Genomic DNA, 27,795 nt, shown 5'->3' on the forward strand with positions numbered 1-27,795 from the left:
CTAGAGTGCAGTGGCTCGATCTCCGCTCACTGCAAGCTCTGCCTCCCGGGTTCACGCCATTCTCCTGCCTCAGCCTCCCAAGTAGCTGGGACTACAGGCGCCCTCCACAACGCCTGGCTAATTTTTTTTGTATTTTTAGTAGAGACGGGGTTTCACCGTGTTAGCCAGGATGGTCTCGAGCTCCTGACCTCGTGATCCGCCCGCCTTGGCCTCCCAAAGTGCTGGGATTACAGGCGTGAGCCACTGTGCCCGGCCAGGTTTGTCTTTTATGAAGAAAATTCCCACCCAGGGTCCCACTCAGATCAACTTATGCAAATGAAGGATTCCAACTTGCTTTGTTCCGATTGGTTGACATAGGTGAAAGCTTATTGGTTGGTTTAAGCACCATAAAAAGGAACAGGCAGCTATGAAAGTCCCAAAGTTAAGCAGACTTGCAGGTTTTCTGGAAACTCGAAGTAATGTGTGACCTTTAGTCAGCAAATGGCCACTTGGCTCTAATTTGAATTTAGGCCCGGTTAAACACCCAGGATTCATCTTGAAGGACTGGTTCTTTCAGGCTTCACAGGGCCCAGAAGTAAAGGAAGGGAATTGTCAGAATGGCAGTTATTTTTACCATATCCTTATCCACATCCTTCCCTACATTCCGAAGATAAACTTGTACATGGTTAATTGTTGGTGCAAACAGTGTGTACATATGTAGGTTTTTGATAAATATTGCCACACTGACACCCATAAAGGTAGTGCTATTTAGACTCCCTAAGTGAAGTCATGCAAGAAAACACACAGGGGAGTGAAGAAAGTAATAGTAATGACATCCTGTTAGACAGTAAATGCCCTACACTTTGTTGTGGATCCACTCGCAAGGCACTGCCACAGTTGGAACATGTGGAAGTGATCAGATGAAAATCAAATTTTACACGCAAGTAAAACCTGAAGTAACATGTGGGATGGTGTTAGGAGGGGAAAATCCTTGGAGGAACATATGACAAGCAGTCACCAGGGCTGGGATACAGCTACCGTTTTACATGCATTCATGTTTATATAAAACATGTGCATCATGGCCTCTGTATGAAAAAGTTTGGTCACTACTGTGGTACAACAGAAGACCAGGGCAATATCATATTTTTAAACAGCTTTCTTGTAGTATAGTTTATGGACAATAAAATGCATGTATTTGAAGATAGAATTTTGTGATTTTTAGTAAATGTATATAGAGTTGTGCAATGATCTTCATAATTGAGGGTTTAAAAATCTTTTATTTTTGATTTTTGTGGGTACATAATAGGCATATATATTTTGGAGGATACATGAGATATTTTGGTACAGGTAGGGAATGTGTAATAACCACATCATTAAAAATTAGGTATCCATCCCCTCAAGCATTTATCCTTTGTGTTACAAACAATGCAATTATACTTTTTTAGTTATTTTGAAATGCACACTTAAATTATTATTGACTATTGTCCCCCTGTTGTGCTACCAAGTACTAGGTCTTACTCATTCTTTCCAATTTTTTGGTACTCATTAACCATACCCACCTCCCCGCCAGCCAGCCACCACCCTTCCCAGCCTCTAGTAACCATCCTTCTATTCTCTATCTCCATGAGTTCAATTGCGTTCATTTTTATCTCCCAGAAATAAGTGAGAACATGCAATGTTTGTCTTTCTGTGCCTGGCTTATTTTACTTAACATAATGGCTTCCAGTCCCATCCATATTTTTGCAAATGACTGAATCACTTTCTTCTTGATGGCTGACTAGTACTCCATTGTGTATATGTACCACATTTTCTTTATCCATTCACCTCTTGATGGACACTTAGGTTGCTTCCAAATGTTAGCTAAAGTGAATAGCGCGGCAACAAACATGAGAGTGCAGATGTGTCTTCAATATACTGATTTCCTTTCTTTTGGGTATATACCCAGCAGTGGATTGCGGGTCATATGGAAGTTCAATTTTTAGTTTTTTTGAGGAACTTTCAAACTGTTCTACATAGTGGTTTTACTAACTTACATTCCTACCAACAGTGTACAAGGGTTCCCTTTTCTCCACATCCTTGCCAGCATTTGTTATTGCCTGTCTTTTGCATATAAGCGATTTTAACTGGGGTGAGATGATATTTTGTTGTAGTTTGGATTGGCATTTCTCTGATGATCAATGAAGTTGAGCACCTTTTCATATGCCTGTTTGCCATTTGTATGTCTTCTTTTGAGAAATGTCTATTCAAATCTTTTTCCCACCTTTTAATCAGTTTAGTTATTTTTTGCTATAGAGTTATTTGAGCTCCTTATACATTCTGGTTATTAATCCCTTGTCAAATGGGTAGTCTGCAAATATTTTCTCCCATTCTGTGGGTTGTCTCTTCACTTTGTTGATTGTTTCCTTTGCTGTGCAAAAGCTTTTTAACTTGATGTGATCCCATTTGTCCATTTTTGCTTTGGTTGCCTGTATTGAGGTATTACTCTAGAAATCCTTGCCCAGACCAATGTCCTGGAGAGTTTCCCCAAAGTCTTGTAGTTACATAGTTTGAGGTCTTAGATTTATGCCTTTAACCAATATTAATTTTTGTATATGGCAAGAAGTAGAAGGTCTATTTTCATTCTTCTGCATATGGATTTCCAGATTTCCCAGCACCACTTATTGAAGAGACTGTCTTTTCCTCAGTGTAGGTTCTTTGTTGAAAATGGGTTCACTGTAGGTGTGTGGATTTGTTTCTGGGTTCTTTATTCTATTCTACTGGTCTGTGTGTCTGTTTTTATGCCAGTACCATGCTGTTTTGGTGATATAGCTCTGTAGCATAATTTGAAGTCAGGTATTGTGATTCCTCCAGTTTTGTTCGTTTTGCTGAAGATAGCTTTGGGTATTCTGGGTCTTTTGTGATTTTATATGAATTTTAGGATTTTTTTTTTCTGTTTCTGTGGAGAATGTCATTGGTATTTTGATAGGGATTGTATTGAATCTGTAGATTGCTTTGAGTAGAATGGACATTTTAACAATATTGATTTTTCCAATCAATGAACATGAAATACTTTTCCATTTTTTGGTGTCATCTTTAATTTCTGTCATCAGTGTTTTATAGTTTTCATTACAGAGGTCTTTCACTTCTTTGGTTAATTCCTGTGTATTTAATTTTATTTATGGCTATCGTAAATGGGATTACTTTCAAATTTATTTTTTAGATTGTTCACTGTTGACTGGCCTATAGAAACGCTACTGATTTTTGTATGTTGATTTTGTATCCTGCAACTATACTGAATTTGTTTATGAGTTCTAATCGTTTTTTGATGGAGTCTAGGTTTTCCAAATATAAGATCATGTCATCTGCAAACAAGGATAATTTGACTTCTTTTCCAATTTGGATGCCCTTTGTTTCTTTCTCTTGTCTGATTGCTGTAGCTGGGACTTCATAGTTGAGTTTCAGATGTTTTCATCATCCTAAGATTACCCATCCTGCTTGAATGCAGTTAACTCTGTGCCCACCCCCAACCCTAGGCAATCACAGATATGCTTTGTTTCTCCGTGGATTTGCCTGTTTTTGACATTTTACATAAATGAAATCAAAAAATATTGGGTCTTTTGCATCTGGCTTCTTTCACTTTACATAATGTTTTCAGAATCTGTGTTGCAGCATATATCAATACCTCATCCATATTTATTGCTGAATATACCCCATTTTATCCATGTATCAATTGATGAGCATTTGGGTTCTTTCCACTCTTTAGCTATTTTGAATGATGATCCTGTATACATTCAGGTACGAGTTTTTATGTAGACATATTTCTTTTGGCTATGTACCTAGGGGTGGAATTGCTGTGTCATATGGTAATTCCCTGTTAACCATTTGAGGTATGGCCAGAGTATTTTCATAAGCCTGATTTCATAAGTACAGGCTTAACTTGTTTTTCTCATTATTAGACTGAGGTTGTGGGTTTTCAGAAGGAATACCACAGAGATGAATTGCCCTTTTTATCACACCATATATGGGTTTACATGCTACCCATATGATATCAATGGTGATGTTAACCTTCATCACTTGGTTAAGGTACTGTTTGCCAAATTTCTCCAGTGTGTGGTAACTATTTCACATTCCTATACTCTTTTCTGTAGAAGTAAGTCACTAAGCCCTGTTCTTAGGAGGTAGAGGACAGAATTAAACTTCACCTCATGAACTGTGGGGTAGCCATATATATATTATTTAGAATTATTTGATTGAGACAATTTGTCTTCTCTGATCCATTTCTTTTTCAATTGAAACACTTATTTATATCAGTATGGAATTATGTACACTTATCATATAGTTGGGATAGTTTACCAAATGGAAACATTCCAAAAGGAATTCCAGCATTATGATTTGTGTAGTGCAGTAGAATTCTGACCTAATCAGGAGATTGCAGGAGTTCCCTCTCTCTACTATTATATTTCACCACCGTTATATTACCTAATTATGGCATATTAAACAATCAGACAATGCTTTTAGGCAATATATTTAACCATGACAAATTTTGAAACAACATTTTAATTTCAGGTGATTACATTGTATACTTAGTAATTCCTTCAGAAAGAAATAAAACAATAAACAGAATTTAAGTGATCATAAAAATATTGCTAACATGCAGTAAATCTATTTGCAACATTCCTTTTATTGAAGCAATATTATGGGATATGTTGGGGAAATGTTGTACTTCAATTGATAGCACAGTTCCTGTAGCACAGCCTTCACATTATCTGACTGACTCTATGGAAGCTATTTTACAATGCTAGCTTTTAGGTAAATATAGCATTGCCATAAAATCTTTGTCTATACAAAAGCAACTGAATTTTGGCATTGCAGGTGAAGCTTTGTCTCCAGATAGATGTTCATTTCAACAGTCTTGATCTATAAATGGGACAAAGGCGTGGCTGTTGGTTTTGATGGGGTTCATTTCAGTGGAGGGGTGCGGTAACAAAGCACCATTAGATGAGGAATGAGGACTGAGGTGGAGGGAGGTATAAAGGGATGAGTTGAGTATTGAGAATTCTTCATAGAACTTTGGTTGCAATGGGAGAATATATGTAAAGAGAACAGTAACTAGGGTTGTAGAGAGGGGTCCAGGGTTTTTAAATTATGTTTTGAAATTATCAATGATAAGAGGCTCTCTCAGGATGGAAATATTAATGAGAAGGAGCCATCTCTTCTTAGGTCTAGAAACTGAGTTCACCACAACCCCCTTACTTCCTTGTTTCTATTCTGGGGAAGTCTAAAGCTTAACCAGAAGGATGGTGTCATTTGACCTTAATGCCTGTTAACTATGGGGATGGATGGATGGATGGATGGATGGATGGATGGATGGATGGACAGACGGATGAATGGATGGACAGATGAATGGATAGATGCACGATGTGTCAAACAGGTACTGGTATTTTATCTTCTAGCACCGAGCTCCTCACACAGCTGACTGAACCCATGGTTTTGGTGTCTGAGAAGATACAGCTTCTCCAGTCTCTGTAACTGATGTCAGGAAGATAGGAGCACTCAGCTTCAGTGTTCAGAAGCAGATTTAGGCCGACTGCCATACCTTACATCCTGGAGGGATCCACCCTGACTTGAGCAGGTGAGATCACAGAAAGACTTGCTTTCCATCACAGGGACAGTATTACAGCCTGCTCAGAAGCATGTTGTGGTCCAGCTCTTGTGTCATTTAAAAAGACTCCAGCTCTTCTCTAATACTGAATTCAACTAATATCACAGAGAGATGTTCTTAATCTTCTAGACAAACACACTGCCATCAGTATCCCCCAGAGGCCACAAACACACCCTGGAACCATAATGCCACCAGTAGCTCTAGGAGAACTTGCAGGCTAATGTGCCTGTTGCTCATTGTTTTTAGGCTACATATGAAAATGGACCAGTTTGCAATAAAAATATAATGCAATGATGATTATCAGAGCATTTTGTATACTAGGGAATTTTTTAAGTTATCTGAACACCAAATTAAATATAATGACAATGAAAGAATTTCCACCTGTCATATCATCAAAGTATAAAAAGAAACCATTCAGGATTCTAGTAAGGTAGGCATGCAGGGAAGTCTACCCTGTTTCATATTGGTGGTGGGGATGTCACTTAGTACAACCTCTTTCCAGGTTGATTTGGTAATTTCTATTAAAGACTGTATGCATCCCCGATCTGCATGTGTTTAGGGCCTGCTCCTTCAAGTATTCACCCTCAGCATGACCCCTGTCCCTCTGAGAGTGCATATTCTTCTTGACATCAGAACTGTCTGGAGACTCCAGTTTCTAAAGTACTGGCCCAGATGCACTCCCTTGTCTACAGAGTAGGAAATTTAGGTCTGACAAGGTTCTCTGTCTTTCAGAAGAGAGACAGAACTGGCAGACTGGCTTCAGAGCTGAAGATACAGATTTCATTAGTGACCCGGGTCAGCAGGAAAGCAAGATTTACTTGGTTATGGTGTGATGTGCAGCTCAGCATCACAGTCTGCCTGGGGGTGTATAGGGTGCAGGTCTCTGCTTTTCCACTTAGTGGCAGGATGCTCCCCAGCCAGGCTGCTTAACCTGCAAACATCACTGTTTCTTCAGCTACAGGATGGTGTAGAAATTATATCCTCTACCTCCCAGGAATGTTGTGGGAAATTCATGAGACAGAAAAGTGCCAGCGTTCAGGAAGGGTGAGTCCCCAAGGCTTCCTGAGGCCAGAGATACTGCCCTTCTGCGGTACTTTATGTTATAATCACCCTATGACAATGCACAAGTAAATGGTCATTCAGTTACAAGAGTGCAAGGACTTATATTTACTCAGTTCATCCAATATAGATTATTATAATATTCACAATGTAAATTGGAAAGTAACTACGTGGAAATCAGTTCTTCTTCCTTCCCATCTAAGGTCTCAGAAGTGCTTTCCCAGATGTGATCTCATTAACCTCTATATTGATCTGAGATTTGTTAACCAAAACTGGCCAGTACAGGGGAAATGACTCACCTAAAGTCTTATAATGGGCCTGCCCTGCCATGTTCTATTGCAATGTTTTTCTGCAAAGCCTCATCTTGCGGGGTTACATTATGTATATTTTTCTTTTTCTTTTCATTTTACCAAAAGAGAAAAATATATACCTTTTTATTGTTAAGAAACATTTTCTCAAATAAGTACTTATTTCATTCCTTACTGAAATGGTTTTTTCTTACTGACCCATTGAAACCATGTTGGCTATGTTCAACATAACTAGAGATATCTTTGGCGTTTTCCTCCCTTAGCTTCATATCTTGTAGAACATCTTGTACAAAAAAAGTAGATTTATAGAAAAACATACATATAAATCACGAATTAATCCTCAAATGTAGTAAAATAACATAGCAAAAACTTTATCAAATCCATTTCATGCACAAACTGGACAGATCTGTTATATACAATCTCTATATGCATCTGCAGTGTTTTATAAATTGGTGCTTTGACTTTAAAAGGAGGTTTACAAAAAGCCCCCTCTTGTAATATCAATGACTAAATTATCTCACTATCATTGATTCTCAAATTTACTTGAATTTATACTCATCACTGCCATATCACCATTCTTACAAAGGCAGTAATTTTAAGGAAAAAGTTGCAGTGTGATTATGATATAAGTAACATTCAAAATTTCATGTTACCAAGAGTTGAGCAGAGTACTAATTTCCCGTTTATAAACACACGTCTAAAAAGAAAGCTTCATGCACATCCACATAGAAATTCAAAGTCAAACTGCGTAATGTGTTTTTATTGACAGAAGGCATCACAGCATTCCCAAGCAGCATGATTCCCTTGAGAAACTGAAAACTAATTTCTTGAATCTAGAATGCGACTTCCGACTTCTGTCTTCCAGGTGTAACCAGAGTTCTTCCTGGAGCGATTCCAGCTTGTTTCCTTTTGGTGCCTTCCTTAAGAAATTTTGCAGCTGTTTCTGGTGCAGTTTTTGGGTGGGCTCTGGGGTGGGCAGACGATCTCCACTTTGCAGAGGCTGCTCCTTTTGTGGGTGGAGCTGGTGGTGAGGGAGTAGGAGAGGCCTCGCATCATCCTGGCATTCAGGCCCTTAGCCATGGAGAAGGACTTGAGGTGGCTTCTTAAGGCATTGGGGAGCGGGAGCTTGTCCACCAGGTATACGGGTGTGCAGGACACGATGGTGCGGCAGCAGAGGTCTTGCAAGCTCAGTACCTTGCTCGGCCTCCCGAAACAATTCATCCTGTGCCGCAGCAGCACGATCCTGGCCAGCTCCGTGAAAGACTCTATGATGTTGAAATTGCACAGAGGGCTGACCTCAAAGAAGGTCACGCCCAGGCGCTCAGCGTAGGCTTGGGCCTGCTCCCTGGGCACCTGCCTCTTGAATGCCAGATGTAGGCGATTCCCCACCAGGATTTTAGGGACACCAGGGGCATGCTCATCGATCTTCTTAATCCATCGATCCATACCCTCGAAAGACCAGCGGTTTGCAATGTCGTAGACCAGGATCACTCCTTGTGCACCACGAGAGTAGGAGCGGAATATGGTACAAAATCTTCCCTGCCCCGACGTATCCCAGAGCTTCAGCTTCACCCGCTGGCCATCCAGCAGGATGGTGGTCGTCTTGTAGTCGATCCCCCTCAGGTGACTGTATGGGGACTCGGCCGCGCCATCCTGCAGGCTCTCCAGGATCTCACTCTTGCCTACGTCGCTGTCGCCCACCAGCAGGAACTTCAGCAGGAAGTCATAGGCCTGGTCGGGGCTGTCCAGGGTGCTCATGTTGCTGGCCCCGCACTCCCGCCTGAGCCAGGCCCACAGGGTTGTGCGCAGAGGTAATGCCGGGCCTGTTTTTCTTGAGAAATTAACATAGAACATAAAAAATGAGATGGGGAAGTCTATGAAATAAAGCGAAATGAGGTGGTGGCTTTGATGGATTTCTTTTACAAACCCAGGAAACTGGTTCAGTGATTGTTTTCCTTTTCCTTACCCAGCACAGAGTAGTGACACAGCAGTTAATTAATCATGGAAACCTATACATTTCCCTTAAAATTTTCATATGATCATTATGGAACCATGCCTTTTGGATTATGTCAAAGGAATCTCCTTTAAAGGAAGGACGGGTATGGGATAGGAAAGGGACTAAGATGTGTTGAGTACCGTAGGTACCCTACACTGTGTATGACACTTAAAATATTTTGTTCTTTTGCTTTCAGAACAGCTGTCTTTGTTAGCTATGATTGTTTCCATTTTACAAATCAGAAAAGGCAAACTCAGAAATGTTATGTAATTTAAAAAAATATTGCCATTATTATAGAGATCACAGAAATCACAATCCTGAGCCAGGGCTCTCCTCATATAATGCACCACACATCCTTTTTACTCTGTGGCCATGCAGGGTTTAGGAGTAAGTGTGAACTGTCTGTGCATGTGATCCTTGACAAGCCACGCATGTTTGCATGGGCACTAATACTTTTCTTGCTGCAGGTGGACATCTCCCATAAATATAAGAGCCAAGATCTCAGAAGAGACATCTAGGACAACGATTTTGCTAGAGTGTCTCATAAATAATATTCACCCAAGAAAGATGTGTTGAAATAACGCATGCATCCATCAGTGAAGGGTTTTAGGTTTAACACATGTACAGCTCCTATAACAAAATAGCAAAACTGACAAAATATGTAAATGGTTCACAGGTGAAGAAACACAAATGGCCAGTAATCACAAGAAAAAGCATTCTAGCTCACTAATACATTAAGGAATGCAAATGAAACCATCTAAATATCCTTTTATCACCTATCATCTGACAAAATTTAAATGTAGAAAAAAAAGCGAAAAAGAATTTTTTAAAAATTTGAAAAACGAAAAGGTGAAAAGTGGTTCTGTGTGTGTCTGGGTATGGGGGCGGGATGAGGGACCAAATACATCAAGGAAATGGAAACACACTTATCAGTTATAAATACATTTAAATATTGTAACAACAGGTACAAAGATGGTTAAAGAAATGAGAATGCTCAGACACATATAAGGAAGTTTAAATTATTGAAATCAAGCCCCAAGGGATAGATGTTTACACATGTAATGGAGGAAAAAATGTTCACATGTCCAAAATAGCCAGGTAAGTGGTTATTTGAAATAGCATTGCTGAAATCTTTTTAAAAAGGAAAAAATGAGAAACATTCTAAATACTCATCAATACAGAACAAACATGTGAATAAAGGATAAGAAAAACATTTCTATTTCTCTGTGGGCTTCAGGGCAAATAGAGAAAAAAAAAGCCTTTAGATTAATTCCAGAGTTAGCTGACAATAAGGAGATAATAAAGTTGTCTCCCTGATTTATATAAACTCCCTTAAAGACAGCACCCTGATTGGAATAATGATCATAATTATTGGTACCTTGAACAGCCATTAGGATAAAGGAGATGAAATATAGAATGTATTTGCTTAAAGTAGTTCAGTGCAGGTTACTTTCCTTCTCTTCAGCTCACCCGTCGCAAGGCCAACACCTAAGCTTCTGCCTGAGCCCACTCACTACTTAAGGGATCAGCCAACTCATGCGGTCCTATACCCAGTCTCTTGGCATAAAGTGCAGGATTTCACCTCCTCTGTCTTCCTCATCACCCAGAGGGGTTGTGGAGTGGGGGACCCGTGGGGCCACAATAGCAGGGGAGTGGAATCTGACCATTTCTCAAGCCCTGGAAGCCCATCTTCTAAAAGGGGGTGCTTGGGGTCGTTTAGGGAGGGTGAGGGATGAAACCTCATTCCAATCCTGCCACTTACCTGGGAAGGTGACTTAGGCTGTGAAAGCCTGAGCTTGATTATCTGTGAGATAGAACTGACTGTATCATCCTTACAGAGCTGTCCCAAGGAGCAAATGAGAAAACCTGTTGAGAGTATATGGCATGAAGTGGGATTCAATGGCCCTTTAAATGCTGAGACACAGAAGTGGGGGCTGGCTGAGCCTCTGGGCTAAGAAGGCATTGTGAAAAGTCATTTTTCACTGTTTCTACTAATGAGAACACAGACATCCATATAAAGAAAGCAAATCTCTCTCTGATATGCCTTGAGTTCAAAGTTTTAGAGACAGAATGTTCTCTACATTTTTGGATGTTTCATAATCTAATAAAAGCTGTTCAACATCATGCCTCTGAGCAGACCCAAATCCACTTCCCATGTTAGAAAGAAAAAAATGATAGATGTAAAACAAGACTATAAAAACATATGCTCCAGGGCATGAAACACCAAGTAGCACTTACAGGGCTGAAGAAAGGTGACAGAGAGGATAGAGGTCACAGGAGCAGGGTCTGGGCAACTGTGTCCATAGGATCCTAGAGAAGGGAGGACTGAAAAGGAATGGGTGGAGGTCTGGGAAGCCTATACAGGGGCAATGGAGGCTAAATGCCCCACTCTCTGTGAGGGACCTCTCTATAGTGTGCACGGGACAACGTATACTGAGGAGGGAAGAGATAAATCAGTGAATGCCATGTAGATTTGGAGTCCACAGCCAATGGACCAGCTTTAATACACATATATTTTTCAAACAGAACTGGCATCATAGTTTGTCACTCTTTGCAATATGTCCTCATTTAAAAAAAAAAAAAAAAAATGGAGATAGCTGTGATGCCTCCTGATGGCCAGAACCTGGATCACAGCTTTGAAAGTCTCAGACAAGGGGCCCAGGGAAAGGGAGAGGGATGTTGGAGGTGAGCTACAAAGATCTCAGCCAGAGTTTTCTGGAATTATTCACCTAACGATAGCAATCTCCGTGTATCAGTCATGTTCTGGCATATATGAAACTGAGATTGGTTCCAGCCCCTGTCTGAATTAAAGATAAAACTGCATCTGTGAGTGTGTATTTGAAGTGATACAGCTAGACCTAGACACACACACAAATGTGCGCACACACACACACACACGCAAATACCCTGTCGATTAAATTCTTTTATTTTCTGTTTTTACCATAAAATAGAATACAATGAATGCTTTTTCAAATTAATAAACATATACACAGTACCTTTGACAATCTGTTCAAAAGTATTTTATCACAGCCATAAAAAAAAAAAAAATCATGTCACTTGTAGCAACATAGATGCATCTGGAGGCCATTGTCCTAAGTGAATTAACACAGGAACAGAAAACCAAATACCACATGTTCTCACTTATAAGTGGAAACTAAACACTGGGGACTCATGGACATAAAGATAGCAACAACAAGCCCTGGGGACTACTGGAGGAGGGGGGAGAGGTGGGGCAAGGGTTGAAAAACTATTGGGTACTATGCTCACTACCTAGGTGATGAGATCATTCATATCCCAAACCTTAGCATCCCACAATATACCTATGTAACAAACCTGCACGTGTACCCCCTGGATCTAAAACAAAAACTGAAATTTAAAAGAGAAGAACATTCTGCCTCCTATAATGAAGAAACATCTCAACTAACTTATTTTTTGGAAAACAGCAACATTTTTTCAAAGTTTGGGTACATTTTTAAAATTCACTATGGCTCTTTCTTTCAGGTCCATTTCATTGACTACAGAAAGGCATCAGAATTTTTTTCTTTTTCTTTTTTTGTTTTTTTTTTTGGACAGAGTCTCGCTGTGACGTCCAGGCTAGAGTGCAGTGGTGCAATCTCAGCCCACTGCAACCTCCACCTCCCAGGTTCAAGCGATTCTCGTGCCTCAGCGTACTGAGTACCTGGGATTATAGGCATGTGCCACCACACCCGGCTAATTACTGTATTTTTAGTAGAGATGGGGTTTCACCATGTTGGCCAGGCTGGTCTTGAACTCCCGGCCTCATGTGATCCACCCACCTCAGCCTCCCAAAGTGCTGGGATTCCAGGTGTGAGCCACTGCACCCAGCCAGGCATTAGAATTTAACTTTATTGCCTTGAATATTTTAATTAATGTTTTATATTTAATCTTAAAGAAGGGGAAATTTTATACCATTGAAGAGACACTTATGCTTACAAGAACTCCTTTTAATAATAAAAGCAGAATTTATTAGTAAAAAAGGGAAAGAAATAGAACATTATCTTCACTTCAGGAGCTTCCTTTATGACCTTACAAGTCATTATTCCCCCAAAAGTAAACTACACTAACTTCTAACACTAGAGATTTGCCTGTTTATGAACTTTTCATATTTTATATACCTGAAATTATACTTTTTTGTTTCTGCTTTCTTTTGCTTAATATTATCCGTGTGAGATATATCCATGATTTTGCATATGGCAACATTAAAATGAGCATTCTAATTGTGGTAGAGTATTTCATTTTATGAATACTACAAGTTATCTGTTGAATGATATTTGGGTTATGCCCACAGTTTGACTAATATTATAGTACTACTACATACAGATTTGTGGCTGTCTTTAGTGGATATATGTACACGATTCTGTTGAGTATGTCAAAGATTGGAATTGCTGGCTCATAGGTATGCATATAGTTAGCTTTAGTGGATATTGCCAAATGATTTCCCAAAGTGTTTTCACCAATTTACTTTCAGTAATAGTACATAATGGTTCTACTTGCCCCTTATTCTTTTTTTTTCAGTTCATGGGGTTACTGTAGTATCTCATGACAAGTTTAATTTGCATTGTCCTAAAAACTAAAAACGTTAAGCACCGTTTTATACATGCAGTTGTTGTATGGGATTCTTATATTGTAAAGTGCCTGTTTACTTCTTTTGCTCATTTTCTACTTTTCTCCTTGTTTCCGAAAAATAAAATCACTGTATATATAAAATCTTTCACTCTGTATTTCAATATTTTCTTTCTTAAGAGTATGTTTTGGAAGACAGAGTCTTTAATTATAATGTAGCTCAGTTTATTATTTTTTTTTCCTTTGGGATTAACAGTTTTTTGTCTAGTGATTAAGAAATATTTGCCACCCCAACTACATAAAAATATTTTCCTACATTGTTATAGGTTATTCTTTTACTTTTGCATTTAGACTGACAATCTACCTGAAATCAATTTTTGTACGTATCTAATTCAGCTAGCATACTTAAAATATCATCCTTCTCCCTTCACTGCATTGTCACCTGTGTCATAAGTGAAAATGACCACATATGGATTGGGTCTATTTCTTGACTCTATTAAGTCCATTGGCCTGTTTTTTTTCTATCCTTACACCAATTCTACATTCTCTTAATTACAATAGCTTGTTTTTTTAGATCTCAATTTTTAATTGTTTTTCTTTGAATAGCTTCAGGAGTACAAGTGGTTTTGGTTATAAGGATCAATTGTACAGTGGTGAAGTCTGGACTTTCAGTGTACCCTTCACCCAAAATAGTTTACATTGTACCCAGTAGGTGATTCTCCATCCCTTACTCCCTTCCCTCCCTTACTCCCACCTCCCCCTTCTGAGTTTCCAGTGTTCATTATTAATTATAATAGCTTTATATTTTAATCTTAGTTTGTAATAAAATGTTTGAACTTTGTCCTTTTCAACAAAGGTTTTAAAAAACTGACATGCTTTTTAAATATATATATATATATGTTTTAAGTCCTTGGGGCATAAAATTTAAATCCAAACAGATCTCATTAAAACATAATCCAACATATTTTACGACAAATGAATAGATCATTGCCAATTCTTTACTTGCCAGTTAAATTTTTAAAAACTGTGCATTCAAATATTCACTAAAATACTTTTATTCTCAAATATGAAACTTCAAAAACTATATAAGAGTATATTCACAAATCCAATTTAAACTGCACCTCTCACTGGCCCAACTCCCACCCCTTGACCCCAAGGGGTCTGTTGTCCCTAGAATAGTGCACATTCTCCAGAAGTGCCCCTGTAGGTGAGGTGCACATCAACACATTCACCTTCACACACAGTCTTCTCCAAAAGTACAATCATAGTCCTCATTTTTTGCATCTTGTCATTATAAATTCTCAGGATTTAAAATCATTTCTGTCTTGTTAGTTCTTGTGGTTTTTGTATTTATTTTATTTCTTCTAAAAAAATGGGGTACATGTGCAGAACGTGCAGGTTTGTTACATAGATATACGTGTGCCACGGTGGTTTGCTGCACCTATTGACCCGTCCTCTAAGTTCCCTCCCCTTACCCCCACCCCCAACAAGCCCTGGTGTGTGATGTTCCTCTCTCTGTCCATGTGTTCTCAGTGTTCAGCTCCCACTTATGAGTGAGAACATGTGGTGTTTGGTTTCCTGTTCCTGTGTTAGTTTGCTGAGGATGATGGCTTCCAGCTTCATCCATGTTCCTGCAAAGGACATAATCTCATTCCTTTTATGGCTGCAGGTTTTTGTATTTTTAAATGTTTATTATTCATGTATATACTTATTTAAATTTTCTGTTGAAATCATTGCCAATTGTTTTGTTACCAAGTATGTTTCACAAATCATGGCTACTAACCCAGTATCTGAGATGTAGTTTACAAATGTTTTCTCCTTTGTTTTAATACAGTCTTTAGTGTTTTTTTTTTCCTTTGGAAAGTGTTTTAAATTTTATTAATGGGACCTAAACATTATAGAGGTCATATTTAAAAAGAAAAAAACATTAAAAACCACCTGTGGAGCAGATACTGCCAGCGTTGAAGGAGATTAGAGCACTCAGAGTTCTGGAGGCATCAAGACAAAATGAAAATAACAACCGAAAAAAAAACCTTAAGTAATTCCAAAGTTAGCTGCTGATCAGGAGATTAAAAAGTTTTCTCTCTGAATTACATAAACTCTCCTTAAGCTTAGTTTCCTGATTTGAATAATTATCAGAATGACTGGTTAAATGTTGTTAGGGTAAAAGCAGATGAAATACAAAGTGCATTTGCTTACAGTAGTTCAGGGCATGTTACTTTCCTTCTCTCCAGCTTGCCTGTCCCAAGGCCAACACCTGAGCTTCTGCCTGAGCCCACTCACCAAAAATCAAATTTAAAGTGCACCTCTTACTGGCCCAACTCCCACCCCTTGACCCCAAGGGGTCTGTTGTCCGTAGAATAGTGCACATTCAGGTCTACAGGTTTTTGTATTTTTTAAATGTTTATTGTTTATGTATATACTTATTTGAATTTTCTGTTGAAATCATTGCCAATTGTTTTGTTACCATGTTTCACAAATCAGGGATACTAACCCAATATCTGAGATGTAGTTTACAAATGTTTTCTCCCTTGTTTTTAATACAGCCCTTAGTGGGGTTTTTACACACTAGGTCTACACCCAGGTCTCTTGGCACAAAGCGCAGGATTTCACCTCCTCTGTCTTCCTCATCACCCAGAGGAGTTATGGAGTAAGGACCTGTGGGGCCACAATAGCAGGGGAGTGGAATCTGACCATTTCTCAAGCCCTGGAAGCCCATCTTCTAAAAGGGAGGTGCTCAGGGTCCCCTAGGGAGGGTGAAGGATGGAACCTCATTCCAATCCTGCCACTTACCTGGGGAGGTGACTTAGGCTCTGAAAGCCTGAGGTTGGTCATCTGTGAAATGGGACTGACCATACCATCCTTACAGAGCTGTATGAGGGGTTAATAAGACAACCCTCCCAGAGAATATGACATGAAGTGGGACTTCAATGGTCCTTTAAATGTTGGAACACAGCAGTAGGGGCTGGCTGAGCCTCAGGGCTTAGGTAGTCATTATGAAAAATCATTTCTCATTGCTTCTCCAGACGAGAACACAGACATCCAGATAAAAGAAGCGAATCTCTCGGATATGCCTTCAGTTCAAAGTTTTAGAAACAGAATGCTCTCCACATTCTTTAGTGTTTCATAATTCATAAATACTGTTCAATATCATGCCTGTAAGGAGACCCAAATCCACTTCCCCATGGTGGTAAGACAGGCGTGTGTGAACTCACCTGGTGAGCTCCATGACAGATCTCATCAGGGACACAAGGGGCAGTGATTGTCTAATGAGTGCTCCAGCACTGCTTAGTGTGTGTGTGTGTGTGTGTGTGTGTGTAGATATATAGATATAGATATGAGTATTCTGAACATATCCTGCAGTCACCTGTGCAGGGTTCTCAGATCATGCATAATTCAGCCACATCACATCAAAATTTCAGCGACTTGCTGCCTTCCTGACAGACAAAAATCCAGGAATTACTAGCATTTCTGTAACACACAATTGTCCATTCTGTTATTAGGTAATAACTAAATATGTATTGAGCTTGAAAAACATACTAGTTCATTGGAGGTATCTCATTAACTCAAAACTGGAAATAAGAGAGCAAGAAGGGAAATGAATATATGGGCAACTTCATAGGTTAAATCTGAGATGAGACGGCTTCTTCACATCAACTTTTAAACTTGCTCAAAATTTCAAGGAATTGAAGTTTTTAAAAAATCTCTTTGGATCCCTCATCACCCAATCAGTCACAGGATCTCTCTCTCTCTCTCTCTGTCTGTCTATCTCTTCTTTCCCCTCCCCTCTCCCCTATCCCCTCCATTCTTTCTCCTCTCCCCTTTCCTTCCCTCCCCTCTCCTCCCCTCTCCCTCTCCCTGTCCATCCCCCTCTTCCTCTCCCTCCCTCCTTCCCTTCCCTCCTTCCTTCCCTTCTTCTCTCTTTTCCCCTTCAAAGTCAAGAACCAAAAAGAGTTTTCCGCATTTTCTGTTAACATTCTTCACTTCCCACTGACTCCTTATCCCATTGCACTATGGTTTCTGTCCCCAGAATTGCAATGAAGATGCTCTCCAAGGTCACATTCCACCTGTTTTCATTATGACCAGTTTTTTTCATCATGAGCAGTTTTTTTGTATAAATGTATTAACATACGAAATATTTCTTTCTTTTTTTTTTTTAGATGGAGTCTTGCTGTGTCGCCCAGGCTGGAATGCAGTGGCACAATCTCAGCTCACTGCCTTCCTGGGTTCAAGCGATTCTCCTGCCTCAGCCTCCTGAGTAGCTGGGATTACAGGGATGCGCCACCACGCCTGGCTAATTTTTGTATTTTTAGCAGAGACAGGGTTTCACCATGTTGGTCAGGCTGGTCTCAAACTCCTGACCTCCTTATCCGCCCACCTCAACCTCCCAAAATGCTGGGATGCCTGGCCGAAATACTCCTTTTAATGAGCTCCTAAAATATCCTTGCTTGTGCAGTTGCATCTTTCACCTAACAACAGAGATTTCACTGTTTCTCAGACTCCGGAGCATGATGTACTGGACATAAATCCAATTGTCCCACTCCCTAACTGTGTGGTCTCAGGCAAAGTCCTTATTCTCTCTGTCCCTCAGTTTTTCATCTATGAAATGGAGATTAGCCACAGTATCTACTTTGTGAGGGAACTATAAGCACCAAATGACTCAATACCTAAAAATCACTCAGATCATAACATATTTTAGCCATTTTTATTTCTTTTTCTCTATCTTTATGGGCCATTAGTATCTCTGTTATCCCTATGGTGCAGCCTGATATTTACTCACAACCTTTCATGTATATTGTTTGTTAGACAAGCAGGTTGCAAAAGTAAATAGGATGAAAGTAAGTAGAATGAAACTTTATCTTTCATGAATAAATATATAAATGCATGTAGTTCTGCTTAAATATATAAATACCTGAATAAGGAAACTTCTAAAAGAATTTATACAGATAAACTCATTACCAGGGCTTGTCTTTGAGTGTTCTGTTTGGGATTAATGTTATTTATTTCCTCTCCTATGCTATCTATTTTTAACTATAATAAATAGCTACTGCTTTTACAATTTTACAAAATAATAAAATGGTGGTGAAACTTAAGCATTCTCAGCCCTAAGCACAGGAAAGACACTGATATTTAGAATGAGGAATGTTCCTGAGACTCAGAAAGGGAGAGAAGATTTTGTGGGAACCTCATCTACATTATAACAGGGTATATTTTCCCCAAATTCCCACTCACACTGATAATTATCAATACTTTAATTTTTGCCTAGTTCACTGGGAAAAATCAAGGTATTATTGTTTGGTTGCATTTTGTTCCCCCAAAAGATACATTGATGTACTAACCCCAGATACCTGTGAATGTGACCTTATTTTAAAAATAGAGTCTTTGACATGCACACATATGTTTACTGCGGCACTATCCACAATAGGAAAGACTTGGAACCAACCCAAATGCCCATCAGTGATAGTCTGGATAAAGAAAATGTGGCACATATACACTATGGAATACTATGCAGCCATAAAAAAGGATGAGTTTGGCCAGGCACAGTGGCTCATGCCTGTAATCCCAGCACTTTGGGAGGCTGAGTGGGTGGATCACGAGGTCAGGAGATCGAGACTATCCTGGCTAACACAGTGAAACCCCGTCTCTACTAAAAAAAATACAAAAAAAAATTAGCTGGGTGTGGTGGTGGGCGCCTGTAGTCTCAGCTACTTGGGAGGCTGAGGCAGGAGATGGCATGAACCCAGGAGGTGGAGCTTGCAGTGAGCTGAGATTGCACCACTGCACTCCAGCCTGGGTGACAGAGCGAGACTCCGTCTCAAAAATAAATAAATAAATAAATAAATAAATAAATAAAGGATGAGTTCATGTCATTTGCAGGGACATGGATAAAGCTGGAAACCATCATTCTCAGCAAACTAACACAAGAACAGTAAACCAAACACTGCATGTTCTCATTCATAAGTGGGAGCTGAACAATGAGAACACATGGACACAGGGAGGGGAACATCACACACCAGGGCCTATCGGGGGCGGGGGGGGGCTAGGGGAGGGATATCATTGGGAGAAATACCTAATGTAGATGATGGGTTGATGGGTGCAGCAAACCACCATGGCACGTGTATATGTAACAAATCTGCATGTTCTGTACATGTACCCAAGAACTTAAAGTATAGTAATAATATAAAAAAAGAGTCTTTGCAGATGTAATCAAGTTAAGATAAGACTATTAGGGTGAGCTCTAATCCAATATGACTTGTGGTCATATAAGATAATGAAAATGCCACTAAAGACAGAGATACACAGGGAGAGCAACATGTGGTGACAGAGGAAGAGACTGGAGTGATGTCCCTGCAAGCAAGCAATATCAAGGATCTATGGCCATCACCAGATACTAGGAACAGGAAAGGAAAGATTCTTCTCATAGACTCAAAAGGAGCAAGGCCCCATCGACACCTGGACTTCAGACTGATATTCCTTGAGTTCCATGTTTTGTAGACAGAAGGTTATTGACATTCTTGGGTGTTTCAAAAGTGTTGCATCCAGAACTGTGAGAGACTAAATTTCTGTTGTTTTAAGCCACAAGTGTTTGGTACTATGTACAGCAGTCATAGGAAACTAATACAAAGCCTTAGTTTTGGTTAGTTTTTCTTTTGTTTGTTTGTTTTTTGTTTTGTTTTGTTTTGTTTTGCTGTGCCCTGATCAACAGTAAGGCTGGAGATCTAATAAGCAGGAGTAGCACATGCTGGTTAGATAAATTTACTCAGGAACCACAGAGCCTGTGTTCAAATCTCAGCCTCACAACTTGCTAGCCCTGCCCTTGTTGTACCCCAGTTCTCTGATGTTTAAAGTTGGAAACAACTGCTCCTCTTTATAAATGGTGGTGAGGATTAAATGAAGTATGGGTTTAGAATTACAGCAGTGTCAGGAACTGAGAAAAATCACAATAAATATTAACCATTTCTATCATTATTTCATACCCGGATTGACTAGTACTGTTTCTACTGCCATTTTTTATTATAATGTGGATTTTGTTAGTGTGGGTTGACCTTCACAATATATGTCATTAAAAAGCAGTTTACAAAGCTAAAAGTAGGATACTATTTTATTTCTATTCTTAAATATATAGTTACATTTGCATAATATAATTTCTGAAAAAACATTCAAATGTTGACAGTGCTTATCCATGCATAATAAAATTTTAAGGTTTTTTAAAGATTGTATTCCTTTCAGGTATTTTCCATTTTTATCTATAAGAAAGGTGTCTTGGTTTTGGAAGCGAGAAAAACAATAAAAACAAAATACCCCTGCCCTTTTCATAGGAAAGTTGCTCAACGTTAGGAATGATAACATGTCTAAGCCAAGACAATTAGGTACTAGGGTGGTCCTAGAATTAAAGTATGAATCTATCTACATGACATCCTCAGTTGGGCAGGTTTAGAGAAATTATAGACACCCGGGGGAAGGGCAAGCACGTCTCTCAGATGAACCTTACATTCAACAGCCAGATGACATTTCTACTTTTCAAGATTTTAGGGAAGGTCATGAGATGAAAGTGGTTTCATAACATGCTTCTTTCTGCAGTAGCACAAATAAAGTCCCTTGAATTGACAGCAGACTCCTCTTTTTACCCACCTAGTTGGCCAAGCAGTGACTGCCACAGGGGAGGGAAAGGGGAGGGACTGCATGAAACCACTAGGGCTCAGCACCACAGCTTCCAGAGGAGAGAATCCTAACACAGCAGGATTCAGGGTAAAAGTAGAGTCACAGTCTCACTCGGCCCTGGGCCCCAGGAGTAATCAACACACGTATGAAGTACCTTGCTCATACAATTAAAAATATTAAGCAGAAAGGAAAATATACACATGCCAATCACATGTAATACCAAATCATATCAAGTTCTAAATGGGATGCATACCTAAACTAACCAAGGGATTTGGATAGTAGATTGGACACATAAAAACCAACTCCTGGAAATCACTGACTTTTTTTCACCAAGATTGCCCAGATTAGTTCCAGATTTACAGACATAGATGTGTAATCACGTGAATAAAAGTGGGAAATTATGCCTGGACAATGGGAAGATATTTCACATTCAAGATACACTGCAAATCCCAGCTACTTGGGAGGCTGAAGTGAGAGGAACAATTGAGCCCAGGAGTTCTAGGTTGTAGTGTGCTGTGATTGTGCCTGTTAATAACCACTGCACTCCAGCCTGAACAACATAAGGAGGCTGAAGAGATCCTGTCTCAAGGAAAAAAAACAAAAAAACAAACAAAAAAAACCCCACAAAGATACACTGTAACATTGTTTTGGGCTGGCTGTCACCTGGGAAACTCTTAAGACTTTAAACACATCACATTTTTTTAAATCACTGAAAAGTGATATGTACCAATTCTGTTAGTGCTCTCTATAGCACGTAAACTGGAAAAGTGGGTGTGTCTGGTTTAGTAGCTCTGAAAGACAGTACACATGTAAAGAGGCATATATGGCAGGTCACAGTGTTGAGATATGAATGGGTATTTGTTCTTCTCATGTTTCTTCCTTTCTCCTTTCCGTCAGATAGCCAGACAACTACAGATAAAACACAAAATCACACTATATTTCGTGCAGAAATATATACATATGTAACGAAGAATAAATAATGAAAAGTCTAAATGCTTGTTACTGATTACTCCTTTGTAAGAAGGAGGCTAATGCAAGCAGAAGAAACTTTGATTTTCTTTCTTTTCTTTTTTTTTAAAGACAGGGTCTTACTCTGTCACCCAGGCTGGAGTGTAGTGGTACAATTATGGCTCAGCACAGCCTTGACCTCCCTGGCTCAGGTGATCCTCCCATCTCAGCCTCCCAAGTAACTGGGACTACAGTCCTGCGCCACCATGCTCAACTAATTTTTGTATTTTTTTATAGAGATGTGGTTTCACCATGTTGCCCAGGCTGGTCTCAAACTCCTGGTCTCAAGCAATCCGCCCGTCTCAACCTCCCAGAGTACAAGGATTACAGGTGTGAGCCACTGCACCCAGCCCAGACTTTGAGTGAATTTCGATTGTACATATAATGGTTTATTTCTTTTTTTTTTTTTTCTCAATCTTCTTGTTTTCTCTTTAATTCTCGTTAAAGGAATGAAAAAAAAATCTGTATGTCCTATTCAAATGCCATACATTGGTCTTAGAGACTGGAACTGAAAACTTTTTTTTCTATTATTATACTTTAAGTTCTAGGGTACATGTGAACAACATGCAGGTTTGTTACATATATATACATGTGCCATGTTGGTGTGCTGCACCCATTGACTCATCATTTACATTAGGTATATCTCTTAATGCTATCCCTCCCCCCTACCCCCTCCCCACAATAGGACCCAGTGTGTGATGCTCCCCTTCCTGTGTCCAAGTGATCTCATTGTTCAATTCCCATCTATGAGTGAGAACATGAGGTATTTGGTTTTCTGTTCTTGTGATAGTTTGCTGAGAATGATGGTTTCCAGCTGCATCCATGTCCCTACAAAGGACACGAACTCATCCTTTCTTATGGCTCCATAGTATTCTATGGTGTATATGTGCCACATTTTCTTAATCCAGTCTGTCACTGATGGACATTTGGGTTGATTCCAAGTCTTTGCTATTGTGAATAGTGCCGCAATAAACATACGTGTGCATGTGTCTTTATAGCAGCATGACTTATAATCCTTTGGGTATATCCCCAGTAATGGGATGGCTGGGTCAAATGGTATTTCTAGTTCTAGATCCTTGAGGAATTGCCACACTCTTTTCCACAATGGTTGAACTAGTTTACAGTCCCATCAACAGTGTAAAAGTGTTCCTATTTCTCCACATCCTCTCCAGCACCTGTTGTTTCCTGATTTTTTAATGATTGCCATTCTAACTGGTGTGAGATGGTATCTCATTGTGGTTTTGATTTGCATTTCTCTGATGGCCAGTGATGATGAGCATTTTTTCATGTGTCTGTTGGCTGCACAAATGTCTTCTTTTGAAAAGTGTCTATTCATATCCTTTGCCCACATTTTGATGGGGTTGTTTGTTTTTTTCTCGTAAATTTGATTGAGTTCTTTATAGGTTCTGGATATTAGCCCTTTGTCAGATGAGTAGATTGTAAAAACTTTCTCCCATTCTGTAGGTTGCCTGTTCACTCTGATGGTAGTTTCTTTTGCTGTGCAGAAGCTCTTTAGTTCAATTAGATCCCATTTGTCAATTTTGGCTTTTATTGCCATTGCTTTTGGTGTTTTAGACATGAAGTCCTTGCCCATGCCTATGTCCTGAATGGTATTACCTAGGTTTTCTTCTAGGGTTTTTATGGTTTTAGGTCTAACATTTAAGTCTCTAATCCATCTTGCATTAATTTTCGTATAAGGAGTAAGGAAAGGATCCAGTTTCAGCTTTCTACTTATGGCTAGCCAATTTTCCCAGCACCACGTATTAAATAGGAAATCCTTTCCCCATTTCTTGTTTTTGTCAGGTTTGTCAAAGATAGGATGGCTGTAGATGTATGGTATTATTTCTGAGGGCTCTGTTCTGTTCCATTGGTCTATATCTCTGTTTTGGTACCAGTACCATGCTGTTTTGGTTACTGCAGCCTTGTAGTATAGTTTGAAGTCAGGTAGCGTGATGCCTCCAGCTTTGTTCTTTTGGCTTAGGATTGTCTTGGCAATGCGGGGTCTTTTTGGTTTATTTCTTAATGTGAGTATATACAGTATATTCTTTTTGTAAGTTTCTTTATGTCTAAAATATTTCAGAACCATAAATGTTTCTATGACTAGTTCTGATTATAAAAATGATTTGTATCAATTAAGAGGTTGTGAAAAATATAGTTATGTCCAGAAATAAATATATAATTAATCAAGTAATCCTACTACTCATTAACTTAAAAAAAGGTATTGTGTTTGTATATTACCCCCATTATTCTCTGTATGCATGCATCATAATGTACATTCATTGCATGTGTATATTACCCCATTATTCTCTGTATGCATGCATCATAATGTACATTCATTGCATGTGAGTCTAATATATTGAGACATTCAAGATTTGCCAGACAGCATGAATTGAGTTATTAAATGATTCCAAGTTCAAACTAAGCTCTGACTCTCAAGTCACCATCCCTAACCATTGGGATATACAATCTTTTTCTCAATAAGTGCTGTGTTCAGCTCAGGGAAAGTATCTTCTAGACAAGGTCAAATCTGGCATTCAGTCCCCAGGTCTCCTGATTTCAGTCTGTTGTACAGAATACTCATCTTTATGCTTTTTTATTCTGTACTGTCTCCTTTCTGGGGTTCAAACAAAGGTTCCTATTCCAGTGTCACAATGGAAGGTAAAAAGGAAGAGAAGAACACATCAAATAAAAAGTAACAAAGTGATTATTTGATCCCAAACTTCCACCATTCTCAGGTATCTCATCCACAAAAAAAGTCACCAAAGGTGTTCTATAACATATAAGTATGTATATTTCCTTTCCCAATGTTTCAAATTTAAATGGTCTCTGTAGGAGGTTCATGTTTAAGTCTTTTGAGGAAGGGAAAACCAAGGGGAGACCAAATATACATTTATTGAAGTATTATGTATCAGATGGTTTCTTTAGTTTTGCTCATTTCTCCTTATAACACTCCTGTGAGGTAAATATCAATATGCTAGTTTTATTGATGAGCAAGGTAAGGTTCACTAAGTGTAACTCACTACCATAGCATCATACAATAGAAAAGAGTGAGTATTCTTCCCTCATCCCAACTTCATCACATTGCATAGCACAGAGATGGCATCTAACTTCCTACATAATATAGATGAGTGTGTGTGGTTCCCTCACATTCCCAAGTACTCACTAAAATATAGTGATGCTATCCAGATTATGAAACAACATCCCTGTTAAAGATCAGAAGAGTTGAGATGGGAAGGAAGCAAACACCGGCACTGTCCATGACGCACCAAATACCGTGCCAGCATCTTGACAAAGATCTCCCCTTGAACACGTCATAATGCTATCTTGAGTGTAAGGATCAGGTATATGTGTGTTTGTGGTGAAACATGCAAAACAATACTATGTTTTGTTTAGGGAAGCTTTCATATGGAATAAAAGGATAAAGTCACATTTGGGAATTATAATCATTGCTTTCTGGATGCTGATTATCTATAGCAGAGAAGGAAGGAGATACAATTAGGGAGGAGTAAAGTTTTTCCTAAGCTGGACCGATTTCATAGTTCTCTCTGTTTTCTATTTGAAACATTTCACAAGTAGCAGATGTTTTAGGGGATATAGTTTTTATCATAAATACAGATATTCCCTGTTGATGTTTTGACTTATAATTTTTCAATTTTATGATAGTGTGAAAGTGGTACACATTCAATAGAAACTATACTTCAAGTTTTAAATTTTGATCTTTTCCTGGGCTAGAAAAATGCAGTATTATACTCTCTTGTGATGCTGGTTAGGGAGCAGCAGTGAGCTACAGCTCCCAGTCAGCCATGCAATCATGAGGATAAACAACTGAGACTCTACAGTGTACAGTGTTGCCAGCATTTTTTAATATTGTTTTGTGTTTTCACATCCCATCTTGTCTACAAATGCCCATTTTTGACCTACAATTATTTTCAACTTACAATGAGTTTATCAGGATGTAACTCCCATAGTAAGTCAAGCATGGGGTATGGAATATGTACAATCCATACTCTCACCTTAGCAAACGTTTAATATTGAGCCAAATGCAGAGGTTAAAAATATCAAGAGCCAGCAATCCCATCATAATTAAAATTAACATGGTACTAGATCTTTCTAATGATTTTTTTATACATGGATATATGCACATGTACTGTACATGCATTACAAATGCAATTATAAAGCTATTATAATTACATTACAGTACAGTATCCTGAGTTTTTTGTTGTTATTTTCAGTTTTGCTTTTATCTTAGGTACTAACATGTGGATGAAACATTCTGCGTACATGACAAGATATAAGATATAATCTAACTTTGCTTTTTAATGAACACTTTACAGCTGGCCCAGACCCAATTCCTTAACAATGCATTTGATTAGAAATGCCATACTTGTAGCATCTTAAATGATGTTATATGCCTGGGTCTACTCCAGAGCTTTCTTTAAACTTCTTTAACCTGCATGTCAACCACTCTGTCCAAAACTTATGAAATTATACGCTCAGAGAACATTGTACTACCTGGCAAAGTAATCCCCACTTTTTCATTCAGTCTTTGTATGCGTGACAGGAATAATAATAAAAGACATAAATGGTTACAGGGCACACAGTAGATGAATTGGTTGATATAGATCATGCAACCAGCAAGTAATGGTTCCCAGGGTCAAATCCCAGTCCTTCTCACTAATCACTGTTTCTATACTGAATGTCCTTCTGTGTTAGAACAGAGGCCAGCAGAGGGAAGAGACTCACCCCAAAAAACACAGTCAATTGATGGGTCAAGTAACTGGGGTACAAATCTGATGACTCCTGTCTTCTGTCTAGCTGACTCATTATTATTCTTTGCTCTTCTATACTATTTCTTCCTCCCATGGCTCAATAAGAACTCCTTCACCCACGTCACACTAGAAAGAAAATAAGAGAGCAGAAAGTACATGGAATCAAAGGAATGATAAGATAAAACCAGCATTCATTTATTGCTACTATATTTCTAAATGCTCTCTGTTTCAAATCTTCTATTTCATAGGGCACAATTATTTTCTCTTGGAACCAACAATCTTTCTTTGGAGAATGTACCCCAAAGATACAATTCGAAAAGACAAAAAGGCAGAAGCACAAGGTCATTCTTGGCAGAACAAACTGTAACAGCAGAAGACTAGAAATAAGACAGACGTCCACCAATAAAAGATTGATTGAATAATCTAAGGTGCATCTACATCCTAGATTTCGATGCCAGTATAAACAAGCAAGGAAGATTCCCTCTCTCTACTGCTATGTAGTTATTTCCAGGATATACCATTAAGTGAATAAAGCAAAGTGCAGAAAAATGTGTAGAGCTGCTGTTGTCCCATACCATAGCCACTGGCCACTCATGGCTATTTAAGTTAACTAAATTTAAATGGAATTTTAAATTCACTTCCACAGTCACACTTACCACATTTTAGGTGTTTAATAGTCACAGGTATCTAGTGGCTACTATGTTGGACAGTTTAGACATAGAATATTTTCACCTTTGTGAAATTCTATTGGACTCCACCAGTGTAGAATATGCCACCTTATATGTATGA

At 38.9% G+C, this 27,795-nt stretch overlaps 1 protein-coding gene across 6 annotated transcripts in view; it reads right to left on the bottom strand.

The window, feature by feature from the left end:
• Positions 1-2,546: 2,546 nt before the first annotated feature.
• Positions 2,547-27,795, bottom strand: part of RAB40A (RAB40A, member RAS oncogene family) — a 47,390-nt gene continuing 22,141 nt past the window's right edge. For 4 of the 6 annotated variants that reach the window (XM_050775991.1, XM_050775990.1, XM_050775992.1 and 1 more), the window contains one exon: positions 20,404-27,132. In XM_050775991.1, coding sequence (XP_050631948.1) covers positions 23,367-24,323 — 957 coding nt within the window. In that variant the 5' untranslated portion in view covers positions 24,324-27,132 and the 3' untranslated portion in view covers positions 20,404-23,366. Of the gene's footprint in view, positions 8,819-20,403; positions 27,133-27,795 lie in introns of those variants that run through there. The other 2 variants (XM_050775994.1, XM_050775989.1) reach the window with 2 other exon arrangements.

This window comes from Macaca thibetana, chromosome X (assembly GCF_024542745.1).
Source record: "Macaca thibetana thibetana isolate TM-01 chromosome X, ASM2454274v1, whole genome shotgun sequence".
In the NCBI taxonomy this organism is placed as follows: Eukaryota; Metazoa; Chordata; class Mammalia; order Primates; family Cercopithecidae; genus Macaca; species Macaca thibetana.